The sequence below is a fragment of the Misgurnus anguillicaudatus genome, chromosome 25 (assembly GCF_027580225.2).
Source record: "Misgurnus anguillicaudatus chromosome 25, ASM2758022v2, whole genome shotgun sequence".
Classification (NCBI taxonomy): domain Eukaryota; kingdom Metazoa; phylum Chordata; class Actinopteri; order Cypriniformes; family Cobitidae; genus Misgurnus; species Misgurnus anguillicaudatus.
The window spans coordinates 19,487,463-19,511,420 of record NC_073361.2 but is presented as its reverse complement, the minus strand read 5'-3'; the positions used below and the strand labels follow the sequence as shown (position 1 = coordinate 19,511,420).

The 23,958-nt window shown below is 41.9% G+C and overlaps 1 protein-coding gene across 1 annotated transcript in view; it reads right to left on the bottom strand.

Annotated features, from left to right (window-relative positions):
• Positions 1-23,673, bottom strand: part of sulf1 (sulfatase 1) — a 40,199-nt gene extending 16,526 nt beyond the window's left edge. Inside the window, exons 1-10 of the mRNA XM_073863671.1 lie at positions 23,367-23,673; positions 9,490-9,718; positions 8,109-8,348; positions 6,848-6,999; positions 4,975-5,144; positions 2,808-2,958; positions 2,550-2,725; positions 2,180-2,308; positions 1,830-1,886; positions 519-654 (exon numbers count right to left, since the gene is read on the bottom strand). Coding sequence (XP_073719772.1) covers positions 519-654; positions 1,830-1,886; positions 2,180-2,308; positions 2,550-2,725; positions 2,808-2,958; positions 4,975-5,144; positions 6,848-6,999; positions 8,109-8,348; positions 9,490-9,655 — 1,377 coding nt within the window. The 5' untranslated portion in view covers positions 9,656-9,718; positions 23,367-23,673. The remainder of the gene's footprint in view (positions 1-518; positions 655-1,829; positions 1,887-2,179; positions 2,309-2,549; positions 2,726-2,807; positions 2,959-4,974; positions 5,145-6,847; positions 7,000-8,108; positions 8,349-9,489; positions 9,719-23,366) is intronic.
• Positions 23,674-23,958: the final 285 nt, after the last annotated feature.

The following is a 23,958-nucleotide window of genomic DNA, read 5'->3' as shown; positions in this document are numbered from 1 at the left end:
ATGCGTGTTATTCCAAGCCCGCGCAAATGACTTTTTCTGCATTCAATCAAATTCCCAGACAAAGTGTTGCAGGCGAACACTTAACCTGACCATAAAAATAATCTGGTTTGCATTAGTTCGGTCCTTGAAATACCGTCTGCATTTACGCTACCTAAAATTGTACCAATTTGTAACGTTCAGCCTCAAGATTCATTGCCACAACACAGAAGGTCTGGTAGACCAGGCGCACCGCTTGTAGCTTTCTTTCATCAGCGCACTGCATACAATCTCCACTTATTCCTAATTTGTTGTAAATTTCAGTTTAAATTGCAGCGGCACCATTCGCAAGACTTCAGCTTTTGGCTAAAATCTCCAATCTCCGGTTTCACTTAAAAGTGCAAATGAATGTCTTCAATCATAAGGTTGAGATATTAGGAAGAAAAGCTTCCTTAAAAAAGCACAGATGAATAATTAATAGGGCCAAGGCCGTGGTACTACACCATAGGCAGCTGCAAAGATGTGTGCATTTGATACGATACCTGTCCCGGCTGTTCGCAGGGCGTCTGAAACTCGGCTTGTTGACACACCTCCTTCACCTTCTTGTACTTGGGCAGATTGTTATTATGTGGGGTGTTCACGCTGCTTACGGTGTCTTCTTTCTTGCGCAGAATTTTGCTGCAATGACAAAAGTGTGCAAAAAGTTTGCAATTTAATGCCGGCATGCTTTGGGGTGCCGGTTAGAGGCAAGTCATTTGACCATGTGCCACTGAATTGACCCCAGTTTCTACATTTACAGGACACAAACATAACTGGGAAAACCATTTTTTCACTTTTGACTTATAAATGTAGGGTTGTTGCAAACAGCCTGTCATAAAATAAACAAAGCATTGAGAATAATCTCTGTAGTGTAAATGAACCCTCTACATGATTTCACCAGACCTGATAAATGAAGTGGTAAATCTGACTTCCCTTAAATTCGCTTGTCGTGACTGTGCAAAACAGGTTGAATTAATGGCATTTTGGTGTAAACACATTTAGAGCCAGTGGTCTGGTTTTACGCACAACACTCACTTAGTCACGGCAACAACAGCCGGTACTGATCAATTACGATTACACCATTCAGAGAAAAATCTTCTTTATTTAGCCCACGCTTTGTTTTTCGCTTAAGGCTGTTCAGCATTAAACAAACTGATAGTCTTTTCTCAGCGACATGGGGAATGTTAGGGCGCCACAATGCACAATAGCCTTCAAATCCACGCATTTCAAAATCAACCTCGTCTGTCTAATAGATAAAAGGGCCTTGGAAATACCTACTGTATAGCATATTTTTGGATATGTGTCATGAGAAACTATCTACAGACACGATAGATATCCAGAAGCAATTCGTTTCAGGAAAGGAGTTTATTCTCAAAGCCATACCTACATACCAAACGCTTTGCACGAATATCAAGTTCGGCAATGTCATAATTTTCCCGGGGGGAGGATTTGTTTCTGTCTTGAGCATTTTGTTTTACTGACACTTATCTGACAACGAGAGCATCAGATCTAAGAAGCTGAGGTGCAGCGGACACGTTTGATAAAAGAATAACAAAAAATTAAAGGGTTAAAATTTTGCAAAGACTTTTTTAAATTTAAACTCTAAAATAACTTACAACCTAGAATGACTTTACACAGTGGAATCTAAAATACACAACATTTTATCTTTTGCAATCTCTTGTCAAAATACTGGAACACAACTATTCGCATTGTACGCGGTGAACCTCGCATACTAAATAAATCAATTCAAATTTATTTATTTTCACACATTCTGCATTGGTTTTAAAGTGTGATTGAAATGATGTTTGCTTTACCCCCGCTCCACGAGGAATGTGTCCCTCCAGACTTTAGGTTTCCGGTTGGGTTTGAATCTGAAAAACGAAAATGCAAATATTTAATTTCTTTCTCAGTATTCTGCTTATTTGCGTGCCATACGCAGATGTTTAGTTTGGCCTGACTAATGACATCTTAATCTGCTTGACATTTCTTGCCATCAGGGGTGGCAGGAACCCCAAAGCATTTACAGCATTGTAAATTAACCCCAAATGTTCACGAATCATTCAACTTTGGTAAATTACTTAAATACACAAATGACATACTCCACAATCATCTGTTTCTCTTCAGACTACGGGAATACATTTTCTAAGGAAGGGATTCATCTTACCTGTTTCCAGTCTTTTCCTGCTCCAGAAGTTTCATGATAGATTTTCCATCCATATCTGATGGAGTGTCCAGGCCCGCAATGTCCAGGATTGTGGGTGCAAGATCTATGTTCAGCACAAGATGGTTGTTCCTTGGAAAAAAAACCAAAATAATGATAAACCTGCAAAGAAATTTAGTAGCGTGCATGGAAAAGAGCTTATCGAGGGGTGAGAACCAGAAGGGCTTAGTGACATTTGACAAATGGAGATTCACCCAAAAGTCCTGGCCCTCTTTTAAAGTTGGTGAAATGTCACTTGCGCCCCTTTGGTTCTCACCCCTTGTTATGGCATGCATAGTGCATTTAACAAATTTCAGGTATAACTTTAATTTACCTGGCCCCTGATTCCACATTAGGACCTCGAACAAAGAAAGGTACCCTGATGTCAAAATCATATGGCATGGACTTCCCCTTTACCAGACCAAACTGTCCTATGTGGTAACCATGGTCGGCTGTGTAAATGATATAAGTATTGTCGAGTTCCCCAGTCTCCACTAGAGTATTGTATATCTAAAAGACACAGCAAACACACATTTTGATTTCTGGACATCTTTTGAATATTTGAGGTCTAAAGCAAGACAAAACCACTGACCTTTTCCACCGAGTCATCTACAGACATCAATGTCTGGAGCCTCTTCCTGTGCAGAAAATTGGTAAACTCCATGTGAATTGGCTTCATCGGGCCTGTGTACTGCATGATCCAGTGCTTGTCCATGTTTGGTGCGTAGTTATAGCTGGGTGTTCTGCGCAGAAGAGCACAACATGCCACTGTGAGCAAAACATGCACCTGTCTGCCATTTCGTAAGCACTTGTGGTTGTTGGAACTGTCTTGTTGTATAACACACTTGACAAGCATCAATAATGGAGCGGTCACCCCCTCCACCCCACACGCCCTCCACGGAAATGTACTAATTCTCTTTGCGAGATGTTTTTCTTGGGTTTCAGCTCAATCTCTTCTCACACCAAGCTGAGAATCTTGGAGTTTCTTGGCAGCGTTTAATCGTTTGAGGGTTGGCACATGCAAAAGAAAAATAATAGCTTCCCCAGCCTTCGGGCCCAAAATAAAGTTTGTAATAAGTCCAGCAATGACAGAGCTATAAGTCATTTGCATTTGAAGTGGAGAATAAAAAGCTGGGCAAACAGGAGGTTGTGGACTTGTTTGTTGAGCTAAGGCTAGAGATGGCCACCTGTTGATTGCATCTGGGCTCCTTCCACAGCTGAAGGATTGTGCAGAAGAGACGCTTCACCAAAGATTTCCAGGCAGTGCGTTACCGTGCCTGGGGTCAATGAATGATGGCAACAAGAAAACTACATTTGGAGTGGATGTGTTCTACCCTCTTCTCCTCAGTCTGTCTTTGACTGGGTGAAGAGGTCACTGTGTACACTGTAAGGCAAACGAATATACTACACAAAAGAAACCATTCTCTTTGCAATAGTAGGGTGTCGGCATAATGATGTATTTATGGCAAATTGTGGTGATGCAGGAACAACGTATCAAGTTTAGTTTACAACAAAACTGCTATTGACTCAATGTGATTCCTAAAACACAACAAGCGAATTTGTAGAGTGTCAGAGTAATAAGGATTAACACTTCATGCCTGCCAAATGCATTTCATGATCAGGCTTTTTTTATGCAGCCCTTAAGCATTCTAGATCATTTGTATCACTTACCCCACCGCAAACCTCCAGACTGGCACCAAAATTATTTTACATAATCACTGTGGCGGGTCCAGGAATAAACCATAATTATGTCAAAGCGTATGCTTGGCTGTTAGTGTAACCAATACAAATTTCACTTGCTCACTTTGGCTTCAAAATGGCCCAACAGTAACGTCTGAAACCCTGCAGTAACATCCCTTAATGCACCCTACATCTGCCATCTGTTTTATTAATTTGGCATAACCTGCCAGGCAACTCTTTTGGCTTCAGAGCAACTCATTGGTCAACGTGAATCTTGGAGTATCCAAGTGTGAGCTATTCAGAATTCGAAGCATGCGCTTTAAAAAAGATACTAATAACACAAAGGGTCTTCAAAGACAATGCATTCCACACATCACAAAACCTGAAGGGTGAATGGCATGATTGATAGGTAAAGGGGCAAGCATGTGTGTAGGAAGACAAACTGAAAAACTGTATAAGGAGCGAGAAACGGATAGGGCAGAGGGACAAAAGTGGAATCTTGTCCTTAACATGACTGTGAAATGCCTGGGATGCTAAAGACTTGGAGTTAGCTGGCTTATTGCCATAACACCATGTGCAGAATACGAGTCTGACTGATGATAGTGCAATGAAACCAACAAGGTCTTGGCACCAAAGTCAAGTCCATAAAAATCTCTCCTCTTCATCATCCTGCTTGACATGTGCCTGAACTTAGATGATAAATCATTTGGGCTTCACAGTGGCAGTGTCATGCGAGAACTGGATTTCTCCAGTAGGACAAAAATCTTAATGGAGCATCCAAAAATATAACACCGCAAAAATTCCTAAAACTTATATTTACCTGCGAGCCAAATTATAAATGGTGTAAAATTTATGGGAAAAAATTATCTGCTAGGAATACCACTGTTATTCTGAAACATGGGGCCTTGTCTATCCTTTGGATATCCTATTTTAAATACATACAGAACAATAAAAAATCTAGACTCAACAATTCCAATGCCAGTGCCTGTTTTAGGAGGCTTGGCTCTTGTGCAGGATATAATGGGTTTAGTGAAGCTCACGGTTGTTGCTCTAGCAGAATGTAGCGCAAAGTCACTCACATGTGCTGGGAAGCATTTGGGAAGAGCTCGGAAAACTGTGGAGCTGAATCTTCCGGACCATGAGGTGCTGCGTGGCTGATCACCATCATCACCGGTCGGTGCGGGTACATGCGCTTGGACATTCGGAAGTAGTTGATGCTGTCGTTGGTGATCAAATCAGTGAAGTAGTCCTGGAATGAGCAGAAGACAGAAGATGTAACGAGGAACTTGTCTTGTCTGTGAGGAAATCCGAGACACTTTTAAAAGCCATTTTAGTGGTTATTGGTCTAAAAAGCAATGAATAAATTTTCCACAGCCTGACATGATAACCAACACAACAGCACCATAGCACACAGACTGCCCAGCAGATCATGTTTGCTTACAGAACCAAGCCATGATGTTGTAACTCGGTATTATGCACGACAAGGGTGCTGACACCTTCAATCAATGTTAGGAGAGGGTTATAGCCCTCTATAGAGCTACTGTTATGACAATGCTGAGGTCTTAATCTTATTGCTATGAGGCTCAGAAGGAATGTGCGCGAGGGCTTCGGGGTAAAAATCACGTGTAAGCCCCTTTATGGCTGTACTTCTGGTCTGGTATGATTGTGGGAAAGCCTCAACCACCCCCCATCTATCACATTGCTAAAACAAGCAGTTACTGGCATCCGTTGTAGAGAATGTCTTGTTTAGAGATTGTTAAGTGGATTGTTTTCCAAAATAAATGATTGCTGTGTAAGCGAAGTAGCAATAAGTGAATTAAACGACACCGTACCAAAGATATGAATGTGCTTTACCTGACCAATACATTTGAGAATAGATCTAAAAAAAACTATGTTTTGCCTGGATTGACTCAAAAGCACAAACTGTTATGAAACTACTGAGGCACAACGAGTCAAGCTCTCATTGGTTTACATGTTGACAAAAGTAAACAAACTACAGTTAATTTAAAACGTGTGGCATTCTTCTATGATGAGACATATTGTAGGGTCATTTTGGTACACAAAGTTTGAGGAACATTCCTATCCAAGATGTTTTAAGCACTCAATCATTTTCTCTACGCCTAAGACATACCTATATAATCCCTATAAGCCTCAGGTCTCAATCTTTTAAGAGGAACGTAGTGTCGCAGAGGGTTTCCAGGAACCACTTGAGCGCACAGCCACGAAATATCTCCAGCCCTCAGTGGAGAAACCTTGCCCCTTGCGGCTCTCCACTTGAGGGTAACTTAACACCTTCAACCAATTCAACAAGCAGGTTATTGACAGTTAAGTAACAGTCCACAACATTTATTTGCTCATCCCATAAACTACTCTCTAAAAATGAATCCAGGTCAGTTTGTGCCCAAACCATGAAACCTCTGCACAAATTCCACATTAGCCAAAAATGTGTTGCTTATAAGACTGCAATAAGACAAGCCAAAAACGTTTGACAGCAGCTCCAAAACATAGTGTGGAGATGTAAGGTGGCCATGCCAAATTAAACTGTTTAAACACAGGTTATCACTTTTGCTCAAATAAAAGATTATGTTAATCTTTCTTTATCATGTGTGCACTGTTGTATACCCAAGTTATTAGGTATTATATACATTTGCATACTTTCCTTGCATATTTTTCGACAAGAATCTTTGCCCCCAAGGGCATCCTCTCTTTATTGTTTACAGAGTATAAGTCAGTGTAGTTATCTGAAGATACCAGTGTCTTTATTTTGTGTGTCTTTAGCTCCCTGTACCCCCTTTAATCTATTCACATTCCATGTGGAGTCAACCAGATCCTTTTTATATGCAATTAGAGGTCTGAAATTAGTGGGGAACAGACCTTACAATTGAGCTTAAACTAAAGAAGCCTTTGGCACGGTGACAAAGCCGTGAATTTATGTGACCAAAAAGCACATACCTTGGCATAATCCGCTCCATGCTTCTCCTTGTTTCCATTCCGACAGACAGTATAATTATAGAAACGGGAATTTTTGATCAGACCCACCCATTCGCGCCACCCAGGTGGGATGTAACTGCCGTTGTACTCATTGAGGTACTTCCCAAAGAAAGCTGTTGGGCAATAAGAAAACATATAAACATGTCCAGTGAGGTGCCAACAAAAGTCTGAAATGACCTTCAGTAGTTCCCATAAACCTGAGTTTTGTAATTGCATTCATGTGTTCTATGATTTAATCCCTCTAAATTAAGCTAATACACATTTCAGAAGAGATGGAGCAAGTCTGCCTCAGCTTTGTGGACTCAGAATAGCCGCCACATGCATGGTCGGTTAATCCACAAGACCATTTTTCAGTTTAGGTTTAAAAAGGATGCTCATGGGCGCCCCCTTTTCCGTCAATATTTGTCCTTGAAGACGACTTTCCTGACAGTCAAAGGGCCTGTCCCAAATGGCACACTTCATGTGGACTTTCGGTATCGTGGCCTTAAATTGCACACGCACCCTTAGTCTATGAATCCGTAGGGCAGGGATGGGCAACTTCGGTCCTGGAGGGCCGGTGTCCTGAAGAGTTTAGCTCCAACCATAATTAAACACACCTGAAACAGCCAATTAAGGTCTTACTAGGCATACTAGAAACTTTTAGGCAGGTGTGCTGAGGCAAGTTGGAGCTAAACTCTGCAGGACACCGGCCCTCCAGGACCGAAGTTGCCCATCCCTGCTGTAGGGTGTCCCATCTGTCATTTTTATGCTTCGAAGTGTCCCCATCAGTGCACCCCTTGGCACTCTTGATGCAGTCTTTGGTGAAGCTTGCACGGCTGCAGGCTTAATATAGTGTACCAACCCACAAGTCCTTGCGAAAGTGCAACAGATGGGGGGAGATTTTACACTGATGGGTAACTTCTCTTCCCATTTCCGGTGTGATGCTAGAGTCTGTCCCAAAATATGACTCCGGTGCACCCTCGTGGACTCGTGTCAAGGGCCTCTTAGGTCTGCACTACATGATGTCAAAGTGTGGACTCTGAGGAAGTCCACAAGTCCGGAGTGTGCCATTTGGGACAGTGCCAAAGCTGCATTACGTCATGAAAGTGCAGAATTGTAGAAAGGCCGGTGTGTTTAAGGTGCCATTTGGGAGAGGGCCCAAGTTGAATGCTGAGTTTAAGTATCTATTGTTGTGTGCAAAGCTAGTAGATTTAGGCTTTAATTCTATACAAAGTTTACTTACCAGTTCTATATCCAGTGTTGTTTAAATAAACCGCAAAGGAACGTGGCTCATGCTGAGCTTGCCAGGAAGGTGAGGAACAATTCTCGTTGTTGGTGTACGTGTTGTGGTTGTGAACGTACTTTCCGGTCAGCATAGAGGAGCGTGATGGACAGCACATGGGCGTGGTCACAAAGGCATTTGTGAACGACGTACCCCCGTCCTCCATAATCTTACGGGTTTTGTTCATCACCTGCAACGAACCTGCCGCACCAAACGAGACGCATTAAAATTTAGTACCAAGCTCTTAGTGAGGAAACTTAACCTAACCCAAACCTCAAATGGATCTTAATATACGTCATGCTGTTGGAAGAATCCATTAAAAAAAGCTGTGGAGAAGGTTCCCTGCAGGTTCTGTGGCAATGCAATGATTGGCTGTGGTTGGTGGACTACGGCCCCTGGCCTCTCAAATGTCTGAGCGAAGCCGTTAAATATTAAAAGAGGAAATAAGTCAAACGTGTGATGACAGTCTGAGATTGAGACCTGTTGAATGTTAGACTCTAAGGAAGGAACCTGATCCAGTGATAACAGTTAGGCTTACCATACATGTCTGACATAGCTTCAATGGGACAGAAACTAAACAAAGGTCTTGGGTGGCAGATCAAGAGGGCTAGTAGGAGCAAGGAAGCTAATGCTTCCAAGACATTGCATCAAAGTCTAAGCAGGCTAAATCATTTCCCTTAGGTTCAAATACATGGGCTTGGTGTTTTTTTAAGGAACGGCACTCAGAATAAAAAATCCCCAATGCCTGACTGATGCTAGTGTTTAATTCATTGGATAAGTCTGGCAAAATGCTTCAAATTCCAGAATGTCTAAAATTACATTTACATGTATGCATTTAGCAGACACTTGGCAACAACAAATGTCATACAGTGCATTTAAGACACTTTTTTTTTTTAAATAAGTGTGTGTTCACTGGATCCACAAGGTCAGCACTGCTAATGCTCCACCTAAATGTTCAGTGTTCCTGTAGCTCAGCTGGTAAAGTAAGAAGCTAAAGAGCAAAGTGATAACACAAATCTTATTACAGTAAATTACAAAATGTAAACCCAACTACCCCAAAAACCGTATCTCCAAATATTTAAGTGACGAGTACAAATGCAGACATCTGGACTGTTTGGTGATAATAAAGTTTCTTTTCGATCTACAATTCCAAACTCATGTTTTCTAAACAGTATTATCACATGTATTAATCTCTACAGCAACTTTCCAGACTACTTGCTGATTCATAAGCATTGCGTGCCGAGCACTGACAGAGCCCTCATGAGCGGTGAATGAGGTCTTCACCTCATTTGTCTGCAGAACAGATGGGCCATTAATGATAAAATGCATCTGGTATGCTCACCCAGCTCCACGTCCTGGTCATCTGTCATAATGAGTATGATGTTGGGTCTGATGTTTCGTCGGTCGCCTTGAACCCTCCCACGCAGGGCCTGACCGCGTGTGGTAAAGCCATAGCAGACTAGTGGGGCGGCCAGGGACATCACCCAGGCCAGGCTCACCAGCTGCATGATGGGATGGCAAACAGGGGCACACAAACACTCAGAAGACTGGAATTGTGAAAGGTAGCCGGTCTGGAAAATAGACAGAAGGAGAGAAAGTTTAACAAATGTATTTAATGCACTGTGAAAAGTGTGCAGGTGGCGGTTCTGAAGAGGGCAAAACAAATATATTATTTATTTTGGGTAACAAAAACTGGATGGACTAAAAAACAAACCACATTTTCATCTTCTGCAAAGCATATAAATGCCAATTCCAAGTCTCTGTACAAAAACTTTATTCATTCAAATTATTTGCATGTGTTTTTAAACTTCATGTCATCTATTTTCGCATCCACCCACAATAAAGACGAACAGACCATAGTACATCAACCTCACCATTAAAACCCCACCTTAAAAAGCATGCAGCTGAATCTGCTCCCACAATAAGCACATGCAAAAATGTACTTTTAAAAGAAGCCAGAAAGTTGTTCCCATTCACAAAATTTAACTTAAATTTGACCACAAAAAATAAAAAAATACTCCAAGCCCTACCTGAACCACGCTCAGCAATGCAGTTTCGTATGCCCAACAGACCTATCTACATTTCAAGACACTTTCTTAAAGTCAGAAAGGCCTCACGGCAAACTATCCCTTCGTGTGTGCACACAAGCCACTTCATGAACTCCAATCAGTCACACTCATTCAGTGCTACTGAGGCTTTGCCATTGGCTATTAGGGGCTGCACCAGCCTACGCCCAGCCAATCACATTTTATGGCAAGGTTGTCACTCAGAGCTTGTGACCCCTAGCGGACACCCAGTGGCAAAAACGGAGGCAGCAAAGGGGGGAGACGGTTCCGCTACATTAACCCCTGTGCTGCGGTCGCCAGTCACAGATTTACCCTGACCTGGTGTACTCTGCACCACCACAGTTGCTCTGCATGTCAAAGGAAAAAAAACACATGGGTCGACAGGCCAAACGTGTCGGAGTGAGATCTTGTGTAGTTGCTTACACGCTTTATATATCTTTGATATGCCTAAAGCCATGTTTTGAGCACAAGTCTTGCACTTGGCGAAGCAAGTTTACACTTTGCACATACCTGACGACTAGCAGCATGTGTGAAAGTGGGTTTGATTGATTCTCCTGTTCAATTTCTCACCAAACTTTATGGTCCTCTAATGTTAGCACAATATCGCCTCCAGCACCCATGCTGATCTTTGTTTCGGATCAATGAGCTGTTAAACAACATGGTCATTTGCGCACCTGAGCCAAGTCATTTGTCTTGATACTTGTCTTTGGCAGAACAACCACACTAAAATATTGTGTGCCAGTAAGATCAGCAAAATTCAAATGGATTTTTTTAAATAAAATATAACGGTTTTACATGGTTTCAAGTCATTGTGAATGTGTGGACTCAGTACTTCACAGGTGGGAAAATCACATTAACACCAGTGACTACAATCAAAAGTGTCACATTGACCTACGTAAATCTTTTGAGATGTGCGATAAGATAAACTCAAACGTCCTGTTGAATGGAAAAGCATGTGTGCTTGTCTTCTTTCATCATTGTGCAAATGATGGGCTGCCTCTCACATGGTGCTCTAAGTGCTTTTTTGGACCGGCTGGATTTTAGACAGGCACTATGAAGGCTAGCCAGTCCAGTCAACCTGACAGCACTGTGCAAACACTGGGAGGGGGGTAGAAAAAGCCCTGGCAAAGAGGATGGTAGGGTCCACACACACAGCTCACAAAAAGCTAAATTTTTAAAGAGACACAGAAGTGCCCAAAACATAAAATATAGGCATATGCCTTCTGTAGCTCAGTTAGTAGAGCTTTGAGTTGGCGGCACCAAAAGGTCATGGCATTGATTTCCAGGGAACACATACTGATAAAATGCATATAGTATATACCTCAAAATGTAACTCACTTTGGATAAAGGGGCAAAAGTGTAAATTTAAATGTTTGCCGTTATTTGGGCACTGAAGCCTCAATAGTAGGGGTGCACCAATAAATGCCGATCTCCACTAATAATACGTGGCCGATAATTATTCTGAATCGCACAGCCGATATTATTCAGAGCTATTTCATATACTACGGCTATTGATCATTAAGTCCTTATCGATCTGAAATTACTGTTAGTTTGAATCATTAATAACGTACATTTGAAAAAAGCAACACTCGTCAAATATAATCATTATACATAATCTTTATTATCATAAAAAACCTGAAAACGTTTGAAGAACAGCAATATAAATATATCCTTATGCCATTTCCTGGAGTTGTGCCATAGACTGTAAAAAGATGGACGATGCGACATTGCCTCCCTCCATTGTAATGAATTGAAGCCAAAAATGTACGACCACGGTCGCCGCCATGTTACGTAAAAACGTCAGTTTGGAGCCAAGGCATGCGCAGAAGGAATCGTCTGCAGAGCCACGGTATCAAACTTCCGCCCAAACGCTTGCACACCCAATTCAACCACGCCAATCATAAAGACACGCCCCGTTTCTATAACATTAAATTACTAGCCAAAATGAAACATAACACAAAAATGAACACTTGAATATATATCAGCGTGATAACTACCTGAAAGGACCAAAACCATCCTTCGGAAATTTTTATTGGAAGTGTAAATTTTTTTTATTTAGAGCAGAGTCCCATTCGTTTGAATAGGGAGGGCGGGGTTTATGACTTGTACTGCAGCCAGCCACCAGGGATCAAAGAGCCAGAGGCTTCACATTTCAAGACTTATGAGGCACACCCGAGTTGCGCGTGTATGATTCTTTATCTACAGCGCATATTGAGTTTCTGCACGAGAGCGCCCTCTGGCTTTTGGATGTAGCGGCATTTCACCGCAATTCATTGAGAAGCCTAGCAAGCATCATCGGCCGATATATCGATGCACCCCTACTAAGCAGACCAGAATACATTTCTATGCTCGTCTAGACTGGTGCCAAGTTAACAAGTAGAGCAAATCAACCAGTATGGTGACACTTTTTTATCAAGGATCTCCTACTGCTCAAGTTAGTTAGGGATCCTGGTGCAAACCATAGCAAAGCAAAACACTAAATGTACTGGTGTTAAGCCAATACTGGACCTTTCAGTAAGGAAATTAGATTAACATTTCAGCATCATTATTCAATTTAAAGTGCTAAATGGATCCTTGCATCGAACATCCCACGTGACACTACAATGAACACTTGTGTGTGATGTGCCTCCAGCAACTCCAAGCTAACGTTATTAACCCTGCCCAAAATGCCAGTTATAAAACAAAGAGCCAATAGCGGCCAATTCAGCGCAATCATGTGTTCCTCAAGCAACCCAAAATTAAACTGCCTCTGCTCTCAACGATGACACGTTAAGCCCCATTCCAGCACTGTAATTTTAGAATACAGTCGCCTCAAAATAGCTCTTCTGTTTTCTTCCCTAGAGGGAAATGGGGTCGTGAATTATAATTTAATTTTAATTACCCTCATTACCCTGAAAATGCGCTTCAGTCTGTAGGGCTGGCAGGAACATAAACCGCTGCTTCGATTCTCTCTGATGCGAGAGTCCTCCGATGACCCTTTGACTAAGAAAAACAGCCCTGCTATCCTCTATTCACAGTTTCCATGAGTAATGGGAAACAAAAGCTTCGACACCACACGCACTGAATCAGCACTGGGCTGGTATGCAAAGATTATATTGTGATTTTTGTGTCTGAACACTTCCACTAAAAACCTCAGACAAACGGTTATGCAGACTAATGTGTGTAAAACTCATGCTGTTATATTGAAGTATTGCGGTTTTATCTGCAGATCTCTGAAGTGTTAGGACATTACCCTGAGAAAAGATATTAAAGAAAGCTCGCCAAATCCTGCATTGTCAATCAACTACAAAATAAACGCAATAACTTACTGAATTGCTCACAAAATACATTTTTCGTGATCTGCAATGAAGTTCTTTTAGTTTGCATTGGAATAACAGTTTCAGGTTGCACATCACCTCCTTGCAAAGAATAATGAATATTTCATTACTAAAGAACACATGAAGGGCTTTCTCATAAGGCACCAGTGAAGCAATGTCTCTCAGCCCTTATTGTTTTTAGGGATTAGAACAAATGACCCAGTAAATTAGCCTCTACTGTACTAAGCTGGGAGAATAATATTTAGGATTTATTAAGAAAAAAGGTCTTGGAAGTTCAAAGGAGCAAAACAAAAAGGCTACTATTGGGTTTTCGGCCTGATGCACAGCTGCCAAAAAAGCCCCCGTGAAAGAGGGGCAATTTTCAGATTAATGGAAGACGGGAACAGGGACCTTCAGTGCAATCCAGAATCTGTGCTTTTATGATTTGGCAATGTTTTTCTCCTCCCCCCATATACCCACATGAATATCCATGTATACTGAAGGCATCTAGCCCTCTCTTCTTCCTAACTATATCACCATGTTTTCTAGCATGTAGTGCTATCAGAGACAGTAGCGGAGAAGTTCTTGGCAAGCAAAAAGCTACCACTGCTACTTGTGGTCTACTCCCAGACCACACTCTCATGCGCCCTGAACCCCCATTGACCCACGTGGTAATGTGGGGTGGTTAACCCAAACCTCAAGTACCTGGACTCATAGAAGGGTCTCTAAAACACAAGCCACTGACTTAAGACTTCACAGGTACGGATGAATCCTCAGAGTTCCTGAGAAAGGACACATGAATGAGATCAGAATCTCATGACCCAGCATTTTAACCACATTGGGTTTTATAATATCAAGAGTCAAAACCCAATCTGGACTAGCCTGGTTTGTGTCAGCCTTTGGTCCAAAATCCAAGGCAGATGATGGCTGGACTTTTAACAAACTAGCCGGCTTATAAATCATTCCTTGTCAGCTTAAGGTAGCTCCTTTAAAAACAAAGCATCAAGCACACTACAACATGTTTCCCACCATGGTGAGAGTTTGTTTTCATGTGCATCTTCGTTGCAAATGAGGGTCCCTAGTTATATAGCCAAGATCTAGCATAAATCAAACCAGATGGCACAGCTAAACTGCGAGTCAACCATTCATAAATGTGAGGTTTCCATAGACAAAGATCGTCTCGAGGGCTAATCCCTCTTTCCATTCCCTCACTATTGAGAAGTCTCCGCTGTTCACAGGATGATCCAAGAACAATCAGCAATATGAATGCGTCAACGTTTATTAGTCAGGATGGTTTCACTTTAATTATCAAAGGCTTCAAAAGCATGATTTGCTTTTACTCAATATCATACAGATCAATGTTGTGCAATAAAAGCAAAGGTCTTGTAGAGGTACAGTATGATGACTATTTCAGTAGAAGCTATTTGCGTATTTCTGAAAGGTAATTATTTCCATTGGGGGAGAAATGAATACCCAGTCGCAGAAGCGCTGAGGTTTGGATTTCGCAAACATCTCTTTTTTAAACGATCCAGGACTTGCGGTCACAGCCGTATGTTACTCCGTCCACACCGTGCAGCCACGGCGTCAAATGCAAACATGCTGCGGCCAGGGCACGCCACATGCCTCACGAAGCCCGTGTTAGCAAGCATCTTGTTCATCCACAAAAGGACAGGGTTACTACCGCGATGTGACCCATTTTAGAATGTACATATTTGGAAACCACGTACCCCAAATGTAGCTCCTTTCTTTTGGAGCGGAGTTTTCTGTCATTCATTCTCGGTAATGGAAGTGACTTGAGATTATGTGGGGAAAAGAAGAATGTGGAATCCGACTGAAGTGGTTTCACTTTGTTCTCGCGCCACTGGACCGTTCTGCTTAATCACTGCAATGAGAACGGATACGCTGCAGTCGCACAACTAACTGAAATGCCAATGCACAAACTCGCACGCAAACACCTTTTCCAAATGCGAAAACCACATGCAATTTTGAGCTTTCAGGCGTTTACAAGCAAAAGTAGAGGAAACTTTCTAAACATTTTATAGTCAGGTAAATGAACATGTGGGAACTGATGATTGGTGGTTATCTGGGTCACCCATCCTGGCCAAACTTGTTTGGTTTGTTGACGTTCATGGGTTTTGGGTGGTCAGTCCAGTTGGGTCAAGCTTAGGAGACCCATTAAACATTTTCCTTGACAGATTAGTAATGATGAATTTGAAAGTGATGACTTTAATAAACCACTGAACGACAGCTTTAGTCATAAAAACTGTTTGAAAGACCACACCAACTCCAAGACAAAGGTAATCTAAGACAAGTCTGATAACATCTTTACCATGGAAATTAAACAAGCAAACTGGGTGGAGATCTCTCCCTAAAATGCTCTTTCAAATGCGAGGCAAGCTTAAACCCTTCCATTGATGTTCCTGGTTTGATTTTATTCCTGGCACTTGCTATGTTTGTGTGGTTATCTAGTGGCTTTGAGTCATGCTGAAAGAACAGAAGCTTTTCTATCTGCAAAAACAGCCTCCAAAATCAAATTAAGAGCAGCGGCCGCTAGTCAACAGCAAGATGCCAGCCAGCATAAAAACGCCACTGTCCAAATATGAGCACATACTGCAGCATGCAATGTTTGTAAAAGGCTGTTTTGGCTGTTATCTAGTGGTTTTTGAAGAAATGTACTAAAACAACCAGTGCTGAGACGGTATTTTCAAGTCAAATTACCTTTACAAGAAGGGCTTTGCAAGATACACATGAACTAACATGAACTATTACTTCATCTCTGCCTTTTCGTTGTTTACAGCTCCTATTAAACTTATTTTAACAGGACCATATTTAGCACAGAACTTTTAGTGTTTTACCAGTGGTGTAGAGGCATTGACAGATTCAAGTTCTGGTTTCAAGCACAGTGACTTTGGGAAAACAATGGAAAATAGTCTTATGCTAATCTCCTTTAAATGAAGAGGGGCTTTTGTTCTCTTAGCTCCCAGGGTCCACCTCATTCATTATGAATGTATGTAAATATCACTATTATAATCTGGCTCCCACCGACTTCAAAGTCATGTTTCATTGTGTCACCATGTACCCTGACGGCAAATGAGGCCGGAGAAGCTAAGAAGAAAATGATTAAAAAAAGGCTGCCCCTTTCCCTTTGTTGGCATGCACCTAAAAATGCTGTGTGATGTGACCCAGTCTGTTATTTACAGTGTTATACATAAAATCAGCCTATATAGCATTGTGAAAAATAACCTTGACATCTTTAATATTGACTGAGAAAGGTTATGTTAAAGATTGAAATTCATCTCCTTTAATGCTCCTATAATTAGATTATGAAACTTCAGCCTGGACTTCACAGACAGTCTCACAAATGAAATATTTGATGTTTAATATAGAGTTATACAGAGCAGGATTTTATACACAAGAGATTTTACTGTGGGGCTGCCAAAAAGCAGTATATAAAAATTCAGGTACAGGTCATTTATCACTTGTCACAGTATCACTTGCCTGGTTAAGACGGTAAAACAACAAAGAAAAACTAATAAGAAAAATTTTCAGAGAACATGTATAGACAGAGGAAGACCACCGCTGAGCCCCTTCAGTTCCCCACGGCTGCCAACCTGCATTGCAATGCCAGCTCACATTAACAGCAGGTTCTCCAGTGACACTAAAGCATGCAAGAAAAGCCATGTGCAGCTCAAGACCTCACTAGCACCTTAAAGCAAACTCAAAACACCATTCTGATCACCACATTGCGAACTTGTATTTCTAAGAGCGGAGGGGGTTGTGGTAACCATAGAGCGTGTATTATGATTTTTTCCATAATCCGAAAATCTAGCAGCACCCCTATGTGTTACGCTGTCTGGGACTGATGATGACAGTGCGAGAGATGTGTAGTGGCATTCATCTGCATGTCAAGTCTTTGGTTAAGGAGCACTGATAGGCAACGTGTAGCATCTCAGCCACTGTGGGAGAGTTACTTAAATACACAAGGCACAGAATTCAGTGCTAAGCAAATTCCATTCAGCTCCTCATCGGCTTTGCTTTTGGAGAGATTAGCACTCTCATATGAAGGCCCAGTTCATTAGCCACCTGCAAAGTCAGCACAGCCTAACCAGTCAAAGCTTCATGCCGTCTCAACATTTTCCGGCTACTTAAAGTATGAGATTGCGAGGTAAGGTTTGAAATCAACTCTGACCGAATCTGGCATCAATCTAGTAAACCCAATGGGAGACCCATTGAAGTTAAAACAGACGATGCAAGGGATCTTTGCCTCTTTCGGTCAGCTGGGAGGTCTTGCCATAGAGGCTTAGTGATTTCCAGGCCATTCCTTCAAGTGTGTGGTTAATGAAAGCAGCAAGAAGCAGATCTATAAAGACAACAAAACTGAGGAAAATAAATTAGGGCCTTGTCAAAAATGTGGCCTTTGATCAACTCTGTATATGACAAATAACAGAGAAGCAGACACAGTAAAAGCATTTCTTTAGAGGGGGGGTTACAGCTGCAACCAGCCATACCATAATAAACATGTTTCTTAAAAATGCTCTTTTAAATCAAAGCCTTCAATTTTGTTCATATCATATGCTATCTTAAAATGCACATCAATATGGGAGCAAAAAAGCCATCCAAAAAACTCCCCCGAATAATACAAGTTAAAGATGACATTTCTTAAGAAAGCTTTCCTTCATCACAATGGCAAATGCACCATATAAATTAAAACAAAGAAAATATTCAAATCTCATCTGTGTATTTCTATTGACGTAACAGCGCAGATTAAATAAATCAATGTAGTTTTCATTAAATCAGCGGCTAGCTCCCACACGAAAAAAAATAAAGGGAGCCAAGCAAATCTGTTTGAGCTGGAGCATCCTCAATGCTTAAATTATCCTAATATTATATGTGCCGTTCCCCGACTGAAGACACGTGGCACCGTTACAAACTTTGAGGCATAAATCCCTCAGCTTTCTTTCAGTGGAACACTGGGAGAAAAAAAACAAAGCCATCGGGTCACAGTGGAGCTGCCATTGAGTCATCTGTAATACGGGGGTGACATGTCTTGGAGGCCTGACACGGCCGGGTGAAAAGACCTGGCTACAGAGGTACGCTGATGTAACTCCTCAAGAAAATCTGCTGATGATTAATGAATGCTCCCACCGGAAATCTTGTCAAAACAACCAAGCACCTTCTAAAAACAAATTTAGGTAATTCCAAGACTTTGTGCACTAATTTAATCCACCTCTTGTATGCTTTTCCGAATGCTATGCGATACTTTAGAAGTCACACAAGTGTACAGGTTGAAATAATCGTAAAGCCAAATTAGGCTGTGATTCCATGACTCCCTATTGCTACGTTAATAAGCCAAACTGAATTGTGTTCAAACCTCTAATATAAATACTTGGTCTGCCGGCACGCATGCAAAGCGAGCTTCACCACTGGAACATATGGCCTGTCTGAAAGAGGAGAGAGTGAGATGGTGTTACTCCATTTAAAGCCAGGATCAGCTTACGACTCGCACTTGTTTCATCAGGAAGGGCAAAGTATGGAATTTGGTGGCTGCACCAATCCCAGACGTGAACATCAGTGACCCGTATACCAAGCCTGAGACATTACTTGACGTTGGTGAATCCACCATCTCCGCATCACGTTTATCTGAGACTCTATTTTAACAATCGTACTCTGGGGTGCTTAGGAGCAAAATTCCACACAGCTGTTTTTTAGGAGGGGTGGGGTTGGAAAGAGGGTTCTGTCAGCAGGCCCCAGTCAGAGCATTTCTGCCCTGGCGTGAAATGGTACACTTCCAGAATGCGGGGGCATGTACGGACAGAATCACTGCAGGGAGACGCAGACTAGAAGACAACCCATCTGTGACCCCATCCGTCTTTCATTGCCGCAATAGATACCGTTGGGATGTCACTCATAAAAAGAAAAAAACTATTTGTTACCCGTTCAACTACACAGACATGGAGAAATGCAACCTGTAATTTGTACACCGATGCTTCCCTCACCAGCGCTCGGGGCGTGAACGCGTGTGGCTTTTTTGTTTAAAGCGTGCGATCACATCATTTGTAATGTAATTAACTGAGTGCTCCGGCATTTTTCTGACACCTGTACTTACGGTTTACAGACTGTATGATCTTTCCAATTGCAGGATTCATTTATGAACACATAGCAAGCAGATCAAACCATATAACACATGCAATTGCACACACAAACCTGAATTTAACTCTATAAAGCACCTCAGTGGTGTCTCTGTGCAACCTTGGAAACAGATGCAATTTTGTTTCCCTCCAGTCTAATTTCTTTACTGCCACATCGATCACGACACAACATCAAACAGGAAAACCGCAGAACCGATGCATTTGGATGGTACTACTCTCCAGCGGCTTGCGTGTCAAGCTTTGGCAAGAGAAACCCGATGCAATGAAAGGTTTATGGACATTCCACTCAGGAGAAAGCCACAGTAGAGGTCAAATTCATTTTCACATAGTAAAGGCAGGAGTCACATGAAAGTCAAGTGATGCAGCAACAAAATGCATTTGAAACTGCAATACTAATGCTGGCCTAAGTTTGGACTTTACAGCTCAATGCATTTTAGCAGCAGTTTAACAAAAAAGAGAGGAAGGGTGGGGGGGGTTACGGTTTCAAAAGCATTGCATGCTGTCTTTTATTAGACAAGCTGTCGGCAGGGCATGCCTATTATCTCTCTCCAGATTGTTCTCCATTTTCTACTCTACATTAGCGGGCGATGAAAGCGCCACCTTTTCAGTGCCTCTCTCTCAGTCTGGTGCATCCTGATGTTTAATTGCACATGATTGCCTTTTTCTTTCAACCCTAAATTGGATTGCTTGATCTTTACATAATTTGTGACATTGTACGAACAGTGCAATCCCAAGGCAGGTAAGAACACGTTTGCTTGTGCAGGATTGCACGTAATGCGAAATGTAAATTCAAGTTCATTAATAAAGTAAGGATGGTGTTTACAATAACGGTCGGCCCTTATGACCTACAATGAGGAGGAAGAACCTCTAGACAACCTTTTGAAGGCACATCAAATATTGTGTACTCAAGGAACGTGAAACTGGAAGGACTGGAAGACCACCTAGACTAGTTTTTAGCCATATTTTTAAGTCAGACAATGGTTCTCCTAAAAGGTTTACTGGACATGGTCTCAGTATTTTACATTGCCTACTATGGCCTCTGAAGTAACAATCTGAAGTTTTTCAAACACTTGGGGGTGCTATTGAGAGCTTCCTCTGAGCAGAGCATGAACAAATGTGATCTGGCTTTCCTAAACTTGGAGACTCATAAAATAACATACCATGAAAGGACCTCATTGAGTGAAATTATAAACTCCACACCATAGTGGAGGACTACAAGTCAAAGATTAAACAACTTAACACAGTCAAATCTCAATTACAGCCATGATGCCATCAAACCTCCCCTTTTAAATTACCACCTTGACGACACTATTATTACGCAGAGATAAACAGCTACTGCAGACTGTGGCCCAATTTCCTCTATAAAATCTTTCTATCTATGACTTTAAATGTCCATGTGGTGAAACAGTGGGCACTTCGATCAGAACCTTAAAGGATCCTGGAAGCAGCTGGTACTGGTGGCCACCTCCATATGCTATCGTTTTTCCAGCACTTGACAGAAATGACCGTACCTACGAGCTGTTAAATGGCCAGCGCACGGGCAACTGTGATTTGTTTGACAGACCGGCAGCAAATGCATGCAACTAGTTAAAGGCAAGGAGGCATTTTATAAACACGGCTAGTGGCGTGCGAGGCTGCGGCACAGAACCCCCCGCTGCTTTTGATTTGAGTCGGTAAGTGAATACGAATGGCAGGGGTGAAATACTTAACACATGTCCGAAGCTTCAGGGAAAGGGAAGCTGCACAGGATATTAAATCATATGTATGAAATGGAAATGTTCATGGAGCCACACTGATATCTAAATTGAAAAATCCCAACCTGTTCTATACCTTCCAAAGGTTGTTTTTAAAAACGAATGAACCTGACCACTAATCTTATCGCACATGCATAGATTTGAGTTTACGTTGCCCTTTCTCCTGTGGTCTCATTCTCACAGTACAGCTGATCCCCGGTCAAACACCCGAAAAGGCCAAACAGCTACTGAAACAATATTAGTGTTGGCAGATCTAAACCTGGAACTGCAAATTATTCGCAACAGCTGCTTCAACCGTTTATGCTTTGACACAAAACTGCTCCGGTATCTCAAAGATGCAGGGATAAGGATCGGGTGTCTTTTATATGCGAGGCAAGCCTGCGTTCCTTAACCTTAACACACAGCACAGAGAAATGAAAAGCAATACATTTAAATGTGTGAAGTAAAAATGTTATGGTTTTCAAAGCAAGAAGGGGTATTGTCTTTTCCCACTTATGGCTTTGAGACCATAAACAGCATTCAGAGATCATCAAGTTCATGTTAAACAGGCAATTACATGCAACCTTTACCGTTACTTAAGGTTTAACTTTAATCAAATCCAGTGGTGCGTTAAATTGAGTTAAAAAAAATGTAATTTTGCTTTCAATTGCTAATAAAAATCTGTTAAAGGCATAACTGTACATATACAGTAATGAAAACATTTAATAAAAAATTCACCTTTCATAATCGTGTAGTGGCCGCTGGTAATGACTGCCCTCATTGTAATCTCTCAACACTGGTGCTGATGCATTTGTGGTTTTCTTAAATGAATTTCAGCGTGTGAGTGAGAGTGTGAGTGACTGATGTTGACACGGCTGATTAATGTGTGTAAATAAACATCATTCACACAACTCTGTCTTTGTGTCATTCCTGGCATAATTTTTTTGCCCCCCACCCTTACAGTCGTTCAGCAAACACATTGCACCTTATACGAGCCCAGCAGCAACCTATTAAAACTATCTAATTTCTGCTTGCTTCTTCATTGGCAGGTCTCCCTTTTTTGGTTGACTGGAGTTGAGTGAAACTCATGGCATGACTTCTTCAAAGTTGCCCCTTCACTCACATGCAAGTCACAACTCAGACAGCCAGTGCTCAGAGGTCTTAAACACCACATAAGCTCAGTGTGCAGACAGCGCTGGCTTAATGCAGGAAATAAATTGTTTGAATGACTCGTGTGCATTTAATGCATCAAGCACACACGTCAGCCAACTCAAGTTAGATTTGATATGATTTATGCATTAGGCAGACTCTTATCTGAAGCAACTTGCAGTGCATTCGCACTATACATTTTATCAATGCGTGATTCCTGGGATCAACACCATGACCTTTGGGTTGCTAATGCAGTGCTTGAGCTACAGGAATGCATTAACTCTCAAATCAGAGTTACTCTCAGTGATAAATTGCAGAAAAGTTCATGCAAAGGTTGATGGAGCAATGTATTAGCAGCACAAAAAGTTGTGGGTTCGATTTCCATAAAACACTTGATCACAAGTTGATTCGCATGAAAAAATGTCTCCCAAATGCATAAATCAGAGAGAATGTTGAATTGGTACAGTTTAAAGGTCGGTGCATGAGAACTACATTGGCACGGTCTTCAGTGTAAAGCTCAATTTAACTTTTCATCATGTCAGAAAGAGAAACCAAATTAATGTTTAAGAGTGAGAATAATGTCATCATGTATTGCAATCCAATTCCATGGTTAACGGAGAATCAGCACTACTTCCAAAAAGCAAAAAACCTGTCATTCACAGCAAGTTGACAACCACACAATCACAGCGCAAGAACGACTACCGTACAACCACAGTCTCTCATTCAGAAAGCCTCCTCTTTGACTGCGGGACCTGACAGCATGCTTTGGTTTAACATACAGTAAGAGACAGCCAGAAACACGCAAAGCAGAAGAAAAAGTTACTACCTGAATAGCAGGGTGTCAGTCTTGAAGTTGATCTATCTCTGCGTGTTGTTCTCTCCTGCGCTCATGAAGTCAACTTGGTGTTTGTGAGGACCACACTGCTCCTGGAAGACAACCTTCCTCCTCTAATCCTTTCTCCGATGTGATGACACACACTAACCCCAACCATCTGTTGAAACACGTCTTCCAGCACTCAGCACAGTGGTGTGTCAAGACAAACTACTCAGTCCAATCAGAGGGGGCACTGGGTGGCTCTTCCCAGGCTGGAGGCAGGGATCAGGACATAAGGGAAACACTAGCAGGGATGTCTAAAAACTCCAGTCACAGTAACCTGAGATTTAGGAGAGAGTGGGAAAGGGAGGAGATGAGGAGAGGGGAGGGAGGGGACAGAGAATGCGAGCCGGTATGCATTTGCAAGTTTAGAGGAGGGTAGGAGGTGCCTGTGTCTCTGAACAGTTATGTTACCACTTGTAGCTCCTGCAGGAATCCCATACAAGCAAGCACTGAGGTTCTTTAGAAATCTCAGCGCCGGTTTAGTTACACACAGTTAGTGTCGTAGCTCCTGATACCTCCACGTTTTTAAGAGTGGGCAAAT